Source organism: Falco rusticolus, chromosome W (assembly GCF_015220075.1).
Source record: "Falco rusticolus isolate bFalRus1 chromosome W, bFalRus1.pri, whole genome shotgun sequence".
NCBI classification, from domain to species: domain Eukaryota; kingdom Metazoa; phylum Chordata; class Aves; order Falconiformes; family Falconidae; genus Falco; species Falco rusticolus.
The window spans coordinates 20137964-20151876 of NC_051209.1; the positions used below are offsets into that span (position 1 = coordinate 20137964).

Below are 13913 nucleotides of genomic sequence, written 5' to 3' on the forward strand. Positions count from 1 at the left end.
ACAGCCCTTATAAATCTGTTTTGGATTCCATCCTGATTACTGCATGCAAATGCTCTTACACCATTCTGTCTAGGACAAAGATTGGAGGGACCACACAGAAGCAATGATCCATTCCTTCCACCTAATCGTTTTTTGTGGTGAAGGGAAGATGGCCAGATAAGGCATCACTTCTCACAGAATGACAGCTTCAGCTTAGTAATAGCTTTAAAACTCTTAGATTGATGACTGACTGACTCCAGATGAGGCTCACAGGACTCACCCAAAGTCTGTTGCTGTAAATGTTCACAGAAGAGTCCTGGATCTTAGTTCCTAGTAGTAGTTGTAGTAATAGTAGTAGTAGTAGTAATAATGATAATAACAACAACAATAATAATAATAATAAAAGTCAGCAAAATAACCAAGGACTGTTCAGCTTTCTGGTAATAATTTGTACTGTGAATATATGAATGGAAAGTCAACAGAGTATTTCAATGACAGAGAAAACCACTAACAGACTATGTAATTTACTAAAACTATTCTATTTTTAACTTCTGATCTGTAGGGCAAAAAAACACAGGCAGAAATATCAGTACCTTTAAAACAGGTTATTGATTTTTGAATCCTCATTAGTAAACAAGAAAAAAGAATAACCAAAATTATTAAATGCCTTATCAAAACATTTAAGGTTCTCTGTACTTTTTTTAACATCTTACTCATATTAGTAGATTGCTTATTTTCATTAAACTAGATTTTAACTGTTATTCTAGAGAAACAATAAATATTTCATAGGATTTGTTCGGATGTTTCAATGCAGGATATTTATACTGTATCAGGTAAGAAAAGAAGCATCTCCCAGCAACAGTGACCCAAGCACCAAGTCTTCTGAAATTACTTTGGTTTTTATATTTAAAAACATTATACCTTCAGATAAAATCTTAAAAGCTCAATACAAGAAGGACATTTTATTGTTATTGTTATTATTGACTGGCTGTTAATGAAATCATTCCAAGAAGTACAGGATATTTTGCTGCCATTAATTTAATTCTTGATCTACATTTACTGCTTAAGCTAAAATACTATCTAATAATATACATGATCACATTCTTGACTTTTCCTTTTTGTTTTGCTTATATATGATAAACATTGCTGCTGCCAAGGACAGAATTCTGGCATAACATAGATGTTACTTGAAAGAAAACATCTTATATATATTTTGATGCATCTGATGAAGCAAATGTTAAGCATACAGAATTCTAGCAACAGTAAGTCAGGGAATAGACAACTGTACTATGGGTATCATTCTTAAAAGCTGCAGTTTTATTTTACTAAATTATCTATATTAAACAGAAATCTGTGCCTGGTGTGGAATTTCACTACATCAAGTGTTAGAATATTTTTGTTTTCATTACAAGCAGGAGAATGCATGTAGAAGAAGTGTTAAGAAACATGACAATAAATTAGAATATAATTTACAAAAGCAAAAAATAATAAAGTAACAGTGTACCACATTAATAACAAGTATAAAATAATAAGCAACTAATCACAATAATACAAAGGTGATTTCAGACTGCATTAATAGATATCTATGTGACATTCATTCCATTACAAAGTTTCTAACAAAATGGACTATTTTTGGGTGTATACACCTTGAGGGGTTAATCTGCAGAATTTTCTTTCTGTTTTGATCTTCAGCTGATAGTATTTCTCAGTGGAAGTACTGGCACCAGACGGATTTCTGGATTTAGTATTCTACTATTTGATTCTAGGCTTGTCATATTTATAGCCTATACAAATAGTTCTGTTGTCACTATTTAAAAATATAACACTATTTAGCTTAGATTATATAGATGGCTACAGTGTAGCAGCAGCAATGAACTGTGGCATGGAAACCAATTATTTTTCTTTGAATTAGGTTTCATTTTTTGGTTTTAGTCTGAAGCATTGCTTAGTTTGTAAATCCACATACATTCTGTGTTTTGTTCCTTTTAACAATACAATTCAACGTTGTTCCAGAGAGTTCTTTAAATTCCAATCTCAGTACTGTTATGTTGCAGAGGAAACTTCAGACTCCCTAGTGTTTTAGCACCAGTAAAAGAGCAAAATGCTTTTTTGGAAATACTCTTTACAATTTTAATGTCTTAAGTGAGGTAAAAAGAAAAAAGTTTTCTTTTGAATACACAGAAAACCCTTTTCTTGTTAGCTGATAAACAAAATCATGCCCTGGAGAAAACCGGAACCTGATACAAAGAGGCCTCTTGCTTAGAGAATGCCATAGCAACCCCTTTCCCTTTTATAGTTTTTTTGACCTAACCAGGGTATGCTAGCACCAAGGTGTTTTGTCAAAAGGATATAGAAAGTTGATTCACTTAACAGAGAAGGACTACACACTGCTCTTAATCCATATGTGCAGCTCCTAAAGATTGTTTTTTTTTATCTACTGGTGTCAGTTTTAACAGGAGTTGTTCATATGGTGATGAGAGCAGTAGATAAGCATTTGTGAATACATGCAAGCCAACTGAAAATTAATTCCACTGGTCACAGGCATATAGAAGTGGAAATACTGGCAAGAGGTAGCAGATGACAGAAATCCAATGGTCATGAACTCATGGGCTACACAAAACCCCACAGACAGATTGTCAATATGTTGGGGGCATTTCATAGTATGGGTCCTGTTAACAATATCTATTGCTCCATGTTAATTTACATTAGTAAATAGTGTGCAACACATTTGGCTTGTTATTTGTAAAATACACCAATACACTCCAATCTCATGATATTTTGAAATTATTTTTCACTACAAAGAGTACTTTTTTAAAAAAGTGCTATTTGAGTTAGAATTTGTAACGTGTGTAACATTATGTGAACATTGTTCACATAATTTTAATTGCACTACAACAAAGGAGGCATAGTTGGACACAAAAGCACATTCATCAAGTACCTGCTGCAAACTGCAAGTTTTCAAGTACAATATATTAATATAAACAAGTACCCACTTTCTTTATCTCCTTGTTGAGTCTGTTACTGAAAAATGAATGGGAAGAGGAGCATGACATTAAACTTTTTTATGGTAGATTCTTGAATGGAACTTGCCTACGTAGTTTGGTTTAATGTTTAAAAATGCAAAGTATTTGGTGAATATTAAAAATACAGTAATATGAAATAAGTGGAGTATGGCAGCAAAATAGTTAAGGCATCTAGCTACTAATCTAGAGGCATGAGTTTGTTCCAGTCTCACACTGAAAGCTTTCCCTAGCTTTACATATGGTCCAACTTTAAATATGTACCTGGCCGTGAAGGTGGCCAGACTTCATTCTAGCCACTCCTTTTCAGTGTGCCTTTCTCCTGATAGCCCAACAGGCCTCTTGGCTCAAGCACACTTTTGACTTCCTATTTGAACAGAACCTAGATATCTCCACAAGTCTCTTATTCTTTGGTTGTAATCCTTGCCCACTCAGATGTTGTCTCCTGAACTGCACATTTACATATTCTTTCTCATAAACAAATGCCCTTCTGCTATGGTATCAAAGAAGAGAACATCTGGAATCCATTTTAACTTTCAGCTTTGCAAAGAATTGTTGCTATTACACAGTAGGCTTATCTTTTGCACTGGAACTCCTTGGTGTTGGAGAATCAAAAGTAACATGTAAACCAGATTTAGATGCCCACAAAGTTGTATTTTCTTTGTGGGTGGTGTTGTAAACAAAAATGAGCTGGAGTCAAAGTGAAAATTCTAAGTAACCTGTATGGTAGTAGTGAAGGAGCTGGCAATATGGTCTTCATCATTATTGGAGTCTGCCTCCTCCATGATACTGAAATATGTTCCCTTTCAGTGGAAATCTCAGCTAACTTTTACAATGGTAAGATGGCTATAAACCTGCAACACAGATTTCATTTCGCTTCATAGCACACTTGTATTTCATGCATCACTGCAATAAATGTTGCACCTCTTAAAACTAAGTCCCTCATGGTTGTTCTATTTAGCATAGCTTTATATATGGCTCACAGCAGTATTCAGGAAATATGAATTACTCCAAAGGGAATTAGGTGGAATGAGGGAAAAATACATGTTCTAATTTTTGCTCCTTAAATAACATTTCCAAGCTCATTCTATGATTTAAATTGTGGTGCTGTGTTGTGAGATAAAATAGTTAACATTTTTAAGCTATGACTTAATATTTGTTGATGATTCTTTACTTCCATAGTAGACCAAGTCATAACAGCTACATTTTAAAAAGTTTTAAATAGAAATGGATTCAGTGTCATTGCTAAGTCCATAATAAAAATTATTTTAATGGTCAATGGAGGTAAACAGACTATTTGATTTAGTCAAAAGAACACAAATGTTCCACAGTAAGCTATTCTCTATGTGCTGTGTGGATCTTTCCAATTTGGCATGCCCTCCTTATACTGTGTCCAGCACTTTGGATGAATAAATCCCACTTCACAGAAGTTAAAATAATATTGAAAATCTGTCAGCTGGGGCTGACCAGTGGTTGCGTTTTCCACAGGGTAATGCATTTGCAAGGACGTCAGTTTCATTCTGCTGTGTGGCTCTCTTGGATGGACACTTTCCCACAATAATAACAAGGCACATTCTCATGCTTTCTGTGGGTCAGTGTCCTTGGCAGGTCTTGCAGCACATCTGTCTGAAGTATGCTCGACTGCAGAACTTGAACTTCAACACCAGTGGGCAATATGCCACTTTGTTCACATCTTTGCACTCTAATAATTAAGGGCAAAAAAAGAGAAAAAATCACAAATAAAAATTAAAGTTCAAAGAAAATTTGACATTTAGCATGCTGCTTCTCTATCCATCCACCTTGCCCTCTTGGTAACTACTCTTTCTAGTCCAGCCTAGTGCACACAATATATTTTAAAAATCCATAAAAATGTTTGCAGGGCTTCTCTCCCAGACATTTAGAAGTATGCCCACTTTGTCTTGACAGAATTATCATTTATTGGGATAAATGATCACTTTAGACAGCTAGGAAATAAGAGTCATTTTTCTTACAATACTTTTATATCCTTTTGCAGGAGTTATTTTATTCATCCATGAGTGGTTATCCAAAATCTAACAGGATTTGCACTATTTGGTACCATGCCCGTGCATTTGTAAGAATTCTTGAAATAGAATATGCATTGCAGCTAACAGGGGTGGAGAAAATAAGTGTTATAAATAAAGGCACCAACATTGTGAGTTAAATGACTGGGCTGAATGGTAGATTATACTTTAGGTTTGGTTCCATACATCCATGCTGTCTGTTGTGCAAGAGGAAAAGCCATTTTTATGCCTGTAATAGACATGCAAGAGCTTTTATTCATACTTGTGTTTTCCCTATATGCTGGGCTTACTGCCTCAGCAACCCTTGTCATACTGGCAGGTAACACTTCCAGGAAAGGAGAACAAGAGCTCAACCACGAAGAGGAAGGTTTATGCAGGAGCGGGCTGGAAACTAGGACCACGCGTGGCAATCAGTTAGCTGAGGGGAATGTGCTCGAGCTTGTCTAGACAACAATTAACATGATGGGGCATGTTTGCAGAGCACGGGGGAGTGGGAGACGGATGGCGCCAAGGATGGCGCCAAGGAAAGGCAACACCTTGCTGTTAATTGCTGGTAGGTAACCACCAATCAGGGATTGCCTAGTATGCAATGCTTAGCTTCAAGAACCAATTAGTTTAAAACACGCAGCTTCTGAAAGTGTATAAAAACGCGTGCTTCTGTACAATAAATTGACATTTGCTTGCATCAAGCTTCGTCCCATCTCTTCATTCGCCGCAAATTGTTGACCCCGACGTGATGTGTTTAAGGATCCAACGTGAAGGGCTCTCGAATCGCCTATCTGAGCGACATGTAGCGAATCCCACAGAACATTGAATGATCTGCTGAAAGGAAGCAGGAGCCGGCCTGAAATCCCTCCGGAGTTGAGAGGTGAGCTGTGGGAAATCCGTAATGGGGAATCAGGTTTCGTCCCCAGAAAGAGACATATATGGACTCATAAAGGGTCTTCTAGTCAGATCAGAGAGTCCGTGCCTCAATCTCCTCAAATGGTTCCTCATAGGGAACACCCTATGGTGGTGTTCCAAAGCCTTGGAAGAATAAGGATGGAACTGGTCGGTAAAAAAAGACAGCTCGTGGAAGAGGGCTGCGTTCCAGAGGAGACGTCTTGGCTGAACGATCGTCTTGCTGTCTGGACCAGGCGGACAACCTAAACCCCGAGGATAACACCTGTATTCATCGAGACAGGTGAGCAGCCAAGAAACTTTAGAGACTTTGAAAGAATGAAAGTGTGTACATACAGCAGCCAATTGTATGATGCTGCCGCGGAGGGGAACTCCGTGTCGGGAATGCATTTAACATCTTGGTGGCAAATTCTGACTACTCTTTGCCAAGTGTGGACTAATTCTACTATCGGTGCTAAACCAGAGGAAGCTGTAAATTCCACCGACAGTGCGACTCTTCTCAAGACACCGTCAGCGATGGCGATTCTGTCCACACCTCCTCTGCCCCCAAAGCTTCTGTCACTGATTGCAGCGACCCTCACAACACAGGAGCAAGCACGGGAACAGGACAACTCGGACAATGATTTTATTGACACTGATAAACCTTTTGATCCAGGTCCTATAGATATGGAAAAGGAACTAGACCTTTTCCCCACCCCCTCGTCTCTCCTGATGCATTGATTGTATTTTTGGGGAGGGTGAAAGGGGGTCTGAGGGATTGGTGGCAGGAATGCAAGTGGGAAACACTTAAGTGATGGGTTTTGGGAGTCGCTAGGGCATGTTCAGTATTTTATCAGACAGATCAACCTCGAGAGTGGCAGCCTGTGCAATACGAGGCTGTTGAAGAGTTAAGCAAAGCAGTGGGGGAAGGGAGGATTCATAATGAGAGAACAACTAGGTATCGTGAAGGAGAATAGGAAAGATAAATATGGTTATCTAGTGTTTAATAGGTGTCTGCATACTTGTAGAGATATATAGCTATGTAACTGCATGAATGATTTCTGCCATGAGCCTGGTGGCGCATACAGCTGCGGTTTGTGTCTGGGCTCAGAGATGTAAATAAGGGCTTCTCTGTTATGGTAAAGTATTTCTCTTTGCATAAAAAAGAGAGGGAATGAAGGGAATGACCCCAGAGGTATGTTCAGAGAAGGCATGCGATGTTTCGAACTTTTTGACTGAACCAGTTCTTGTTTGGTGTGCCCTTCCATCTATGTATAATGTTAATCCAATAGAAGATGATATTGTTTACACTTTGTCGATAATTGTCTTTCTGTAGATGCTAATGTAGTAGGAGGCTATGATGGGAACGTGTGGCAGCGGTTCTTCTCTTATCCAGAGTAACAGCAGGGAAAGCATTAAAGAGTTAAATCACCTTGTTTGGTAGGCAGTTAAGAATGTGAGTCAAAATTGCCACTGCTTTTTGTTGTTGGTTCAAGGACATGGCTGTGAGGATTTTGATGGTATGTGCTGCGTGGATTTTAGGCGCCCCATTGCAGCAACATGTTAACAAAATCTGAGAAAATGTCAGCCTTTTTGGCATCCATTCACTCAATTGGCAGTATTGTTTGTTTGCTATTACCTTGGTTGCTGTCATGTTTGCAAGGGCCCTGCGGGACATGGCAAACCTGGTACTAGCTCTTCAAAAACAAAAAGGGGAAATTGTAAAACTGTACGGAACAAAGACAGTGGGTTATTTTGACATTGATAATATGTCTTAGTTGTTTTTTTTTATTTGTTCTATTACTTGTGCCTTGTTTTTGCTCGGTTTCAGGGGTTCTTTTGTGCAACAGGAAGGGGGAGATGCAGGAGCGGGCTGGAAACTAGGACCACGCATGGCAATCAGTTAGCTGAGGGGAATGTGCTCGAGCTTGTCTAGACAACAATTAACATGATGGGGCATGTTTGCAGAGCACGGGGGAGTGGGAGACGGATGGCGCAAAGGATGGCGCCAAGGAAAGGCAACACCTTGCTGTTAATTGCTGGTAGGTAACCACCAATCAGGGATTGCCTAGTGTGCAGTGCTTGGCTTCAAGAACCAATTAGTTTAAAACGGGCAGGTTTACTTCTTTTCCATCCCACACAGATTGTATCTAAAGTAACTTGTGGATGCGCATTACAGGAGCACTGATGGAGTATGCTGTGGTTCTCCTCTGGCTCAGTTTCCTTTCTGTCGAAAGAAGGTGGGAATATGGAATGGAATAGTTTGGTCCATGCCCAGTTCTTATTCTGATTATAGCTGGAGATATGGCTGTATCTGAGAGCTCAATGGTACACTCAGGTTCTACAGCTCAGATGTTGTTACTGCAGATTTGCTTTACACTGGAGAGAACATTGTGATAGATGCCTGATAGGGTTTTTTTAGTTAAAACCATTTGCACAGTTTCTTTCAGACTGATATTAAAATAGGACTTTGGCAAGGAACCTTGCTTCATGCGTAGGAAGATGGAAGAGATGTATATGGAGAAAAAGCAAAACCCACAAGTTTGAATTGCAAAAATGAAGTGGTGGGAAGAATGATATTAGATTAATTTCTCAGAAAATAATTTGTCTCAAAAGAATGCTGTAAATTTTTACTGTTTTAAGGTTGCATTTGATACTGGCTTCCTCCTACAATCTTTCTCAAATTACAACAGCTATAAAGAAAATGTGAATAAAATGGAGAGAAACTAGCAGTACTTTGACTATTATCATATTTTGTATTGATCTGATATCTGGAAGTGAAGACTAGAGGCTAGGATGCTGTTGCTCCAAGGCTTGACAGAACAACAGTTCTTGACTCCCAAGATGTCTGTAAACCAAACATGAAAGAGACAACAGACAACACACTGAACTGGTAGGAAAAGAAAAAAGTAATAGTGAAATAAACACAATAATAATGTACAATCCTTCAGCTACTCCCGTTTGTCTTCCTTCTACATATGACCTCCTAGTACAATATTTTTGCTCCAGATCAGGTAGTTATGGACAGTGTGTTCATGCTGCAAGCATACTGTAGTAGCAAGTTATGTGCAGATGAGAATTTTTAGTATTTGAACCTAGGAAAGCTTTAGTGAGTTTGAACTTAAGGGTCTGTACTGAACGGTATTTCCAATAATGGCAATGTGCGTGCTTCTAGCTAGACAAGTAGAGGTCATGAAACGATGTAAATTTTCATTTAATTAACACAGATAGAGTGCTTTCATTGTAATTTTTTACTCCATCTACTCAATGTTTTAAGTACTACTTTTCTACTTTTTTAATTCTCAATTTGGAAACAGACTTGGATGTTAGTAGAAAAGACGTTGGGGGTAACCTGTTGAAACAGACATATTTCTCTATCAGCAACTGCACATGGTCACTATTTTATATCAAAAACTCTTCCCAAAAGAGGTCAGGGATCTTTCACAAATATTTCAGGTCCTTGTGTTTGTGAAGACTGGGAATATAGGAGACAGATGGTGTGAATGAAGTGAGAAAAAAAGTTCACTTGATCTTGATGAAATGTAAAAAGTTCACTCAATCCCCAAAACAACCTTCATATACATTGTATTTAGTTAAATACAGGTAAAGTCACTAACTTCATTTTTGATAAAAGTAGGATTTGAAATTATCCTATTTCATATTTCTTTACGTTATTCTTCCTCTTGACTAAAACTGGACCCTGTTCAGCCAATGCCATTTGGACAGCAGTGAGACAATAGTCTGAATGTTGCCCACAACTTCTGTTTTAACAATCAATTTTCAAATAGGCTATGCCATCAGCTACCATATCTATTATTCATAGGACTGTTGCATAGAAGAGGTTTTGCAGAACCCTTTTTGTTCCTAGTAACTACTGTTAATAAGTTAAAATAATCTACATGCATTAATCTCTCCTAAACTTTGTGGCCAGATCAGACAATATTATGATATTAAGTATCACATTATAGTAATAAAAACATAGAATGTCACTGTGCCTTCAGCTAAAGAGACTGCAAAGACATATCAAAAAATACAAGGAAAACTGAAATGACATAAAAATAGATAAAATAATTTTTCAGGTAAACTTTCAGATGGCCATTAGCAGTCTACATTCAGCATACACACACACACACATACTCTTAAGAGAATAAAATCATTCCAAATATATTTCAAATTGTGTGGGACATGCTGCTTGTAGTTCACTTCCAACAACAAATGTAATGCTACTCTCATCAGTAGCAGTCTGTCAAAACCTTGTCTACAATATTCTAAATCTCCAACAAAGAGTTTAAAGAAAACAAAGAGCTAAAGCAGATGTAAAATGTGACAAGATATATTGTAACTTTCTTTTACTATTTCTATATCCCCACAAATTTGACTCATTTTATGTAAACCTTTACTTTCCCCAAGAGAGTGCTTTTAAACTTTACTAACACAATCATTATACTGCTGAGTGGCTCAAGCTTTCTGAATGACATGTATGTACTTATTTTGGGTTACCAAAATTAAATTGTCCTGAAGTCAATAAATGGGTCTCATAGGCTGCAAGCAATGGAATTTGGTAGTGAAGGGAACCAGGAGGTTCACTGGGGTTTGAAACGGGAAGGGAATCCCCTCAGTTAGTCTGACCCTGCTGCAAAACAATGAACTGTTATTGAAGTTGCTTTTGCCTCACAGTGGGGCCCAAAGCACAAAGCAGTTCTACTAGATGGCATATGGACAAAGTCTCTGAGTGCAAGCAGATATGCTCTGCTATACACATGGACTCCCAAGGGGCAGAACACTCCCTCTGAGAGGTCTGAATCTTTCCCTGAAATCCAAATATAGATACACAGTTCACATCCCATTGTACATGGAGACAGATGCATACATACAGGCACTGAATACTCCTTTCACAAATACATCCACAAGGAAATACCAGAACTCAAATACTTTTTGCTTAGAAAGTATTATCTTTCAAAAAATAGTTGTGCTCTTTAGGATTAGTTAGTTCTTGAAATCTTAAAAGCTTTCCATCATCTCTAGTATGCTGGAAAAAAAATGCTTCCCTGTTTAAAGGGTAACACTTTACAAACATGAGAGATGTCAGCTCCTCTTGTGCCTAAGAGGATTTTTTTAAAGCAAAAGTATAAGCAAAAAATGTGCAATACATGCACATTATTCTGCAAACACTCATAGTTTGCGCTTCTTAAATTCAGCATTTAATAGCTTTGAAATGTTTATAATTTAGGATATATATTTAAGAAATGCTTGCCAAAATATAGGAAAAAAATACTTTGAAGACAATTTTTTTGTCTAATTTTGGGATAGGGCACCCTTAGTATTTCATGGATTGCAACTAGGTTCCTTCTGAAGGGATGTAGGCATTTTAAATTGTTAAATGAACTTTGAGATTACATTACTTTTGAGCCACTTAACCGCTTACAAATAACCAGTGGTTTCCAGTAAATACCTTCAATATGGGACAAAAGCAAACATGGAGTGCTAAGTGGCAATCTGTTGAGAACTGTATCTACTGGAAGAGATTGTGCTATATATCTTTTTCCCCTCAATTCTTCATAGGACTTATTAGCTCAAGTAAAGTAGTGTGCTAATGAGGCTGCATGGCTGTCAGTAAGGAGCTGGCTCATGCCTGGCCAACTCATGAACATCATGAAGTTCAACAAGGCCAAGTGCAAGGTCCTGCCTGTGGGTTGGGGCAATCCCAAGAACAAATATAGTCTATGCAGAGAATGGATTGAAAGCAGCCCTAAGGAGAAAGACTTGGGGGTATTGGTGGATGAAAAATTGGACATGAGCCTGCAATGTGTGCTTGCAGCCTAGAAAGCCAACCGAATCCTGGGCTGCATGCAAAAGAAGCATGAATCATGACCAGCAGATCGAGGGAGTTGATTCTCCCCCTCTACTCCGCTCTGGTAAGACCCCATCTGTAGTACTGCATTCAGCTCTGGGGCCCCCAGCCATGAGGATGTGGACCTGTTGGAGCAAGTTCAGAGGAGGGCCATGAAGATGATCAGAGGGCTGGAGCACCTCTCCTATGAAGACAGGTTGAGAGAGTTGGGGTTGTTCAGCCTGGAGAAGAGAAGGCTCCAAGGAGACCTTATAGCAGCCTTCTAGTACCTAAAGGGGGCCTATAGGAAAGATGGGGAGGAACTCTTTATCAGGGAGTATAGTGATAGGATGAGGGGTAATGGTTTTAAACAGAAAGAGGACAGATTTAGATTAGATATTAGGAAGAAATTCTTTACTGTGAGGGTGGTAAGGCACTGGAACAGGCTGCCCAGAGAGGCTGTAGATACCCCCTCCCTGGAAGTGTTCAAAGGCCAGGTTGGATGTGGCTTTGAGCAACCTGGTCTAGTGGAAGGTGTCCCTGCCCATGGCAAGAGGGTTGGAACTAGATGATTTTTAAGATCCCTTCCAACCCAAACCATTCTATGATTCTATGATTCTTTGACATTATTATCTAATATATCCTCTAGTAAAAATATGATATGAAGTTAGTTAATAATCTGATTAAATTAGGCTGTATCATGTAAAAATACTGTAATTATTCCAAAAAAGCGTTATAAATCCAAGAAATTAAACGTTAATTAGAAGAAGCTGAGAAGTAAGTCAATGTATAAGAACAGGCTTGTAGCACCGTGTAGCATTAAATCTGTAGTCCCAGTCTGTCAATGAACTAATGATCAAATATTTTTGCCCCTGTATTATGTTAACCACTGATGGAGCAGGTAACAGTTCAGTGGATGAGAAGTATATAATGCTCCCCCTGCTATGATGGACATTTCCATTGAACCAATAAAGAGACTGGAAAATTAATGACACAAAATTATAGTATTCTTTCCATGACTTAGGCTATATATTTTTAAGGTGTTTTTTTTTTAAATGAAGAACCTGTATTTAGGTTTTTATTGACTTCACCTTTGAACTACAATGACTAATTAGAAAATAATTGTAAAAAATTCATTCACAGTCTGAGATGATGTAATGTAGACTTTCACTAATAAATTAATGCACTAATACTGACCATGTCACCTTACTCTTTCCAGAATAAATTATATTATAATGGCAAACTTACCTTCTGTGTTGGAAATGGGAGTACTGTCACATTTACTTTCACACTGCTGCATTGATGGAGGTCTAAGTGTTTCTGGACACTCATTGGATGCTTGTCCAGTGTATGAGAGACACTGTACTGTTCGTATCTGTTGCCCAAGACCACACTGTGCAGAACACTAAAAATAAGAGATAAAAAAGTAAAACAACTTGGATCCAATTTTTAAATATAAAACAAGATAACAGGAAAGCAATCAGGAACAGTAAACATACACAAATTAAAAAAACAAAAGCATGTGAAGAGATTTGCTTAATACATAAAATAATATTCATAAAATAGCTTTGATGTTTGGGGTTTTTTTGGCAGTATATGCAACCACTTGTCTTTCAAAGAAAATTAAACATAATGCAATGTTATCTCCCTGAACGATTTGGATTTGAATTATGAGAATATAATTTACACTATTTCATATATCATGTCATAGTTTAAGTGCATGTTTTCAAGAGAGAAATCATTTACTTTAGAACAAACTAAAAAAATCAAGAGCAAGAATTCAAATCTGCTAGAAGACTTTTTGTGGAAAAAGGAAAGTATCTTTCAGACAAAAATACTTTGCTGTTTAAAAATATTTTAAAAGTTCTATAACTAAACAGTGGCTTTAGGACATATCAATTTAAGATAAATGCACACCTGGACAACTAGCATAAAAGAAAAGTCAATTAGACTGTAATACCACAAATTATTGTCCCTTGGTTAGTTAAGCTAAAGTGTTTTATTTTCATTAGTGGCACAGGAAACTTAGAAACTGAAATATCAAATTATTGTTTAATAACAGGCCACTAATCATAATTGAGATGCAAAAACATAATGAAAGAAGGAAATTCAGTATATCCTATTTAGAAACTCTGCATAATGGCAGCACCATTCAGCATGTGC

General features: G+C 37.6%; 1 protein-coding gene across 1 annotated transcript in view; it reads right to left on the reverse strand.

Annotated features, from left to right (window-relative positions):
* Positions 1 to 914: 914 nt before the first annotated feature.
* LOC119140728 (A disintegrin and metalloproteinase with thrombospondin motifs 6-like) overlaps positions 915 to 13913 on the reverse strand; it is a 145904-nt gene continuing 132905 nt past the window's right edge. Inside the window, exons 22-23 of the mRNA XM_037372261.1 lie at positions 12999 to 13155; positions 915 to 4701 (exon numbers count right to left, since the gene is read on the reverse strand). Of these exons, the coding sequence (XP_037228158.1) occupies positions 4592 to 4701; positions 12999 to 13155 (267 nt within the window). The 3' untranslated portion in view covers positions 915 to 4591. The remainder of the gene's footprint in view (positions 4702 to 12998; positions 13156 to 13913) is intronic.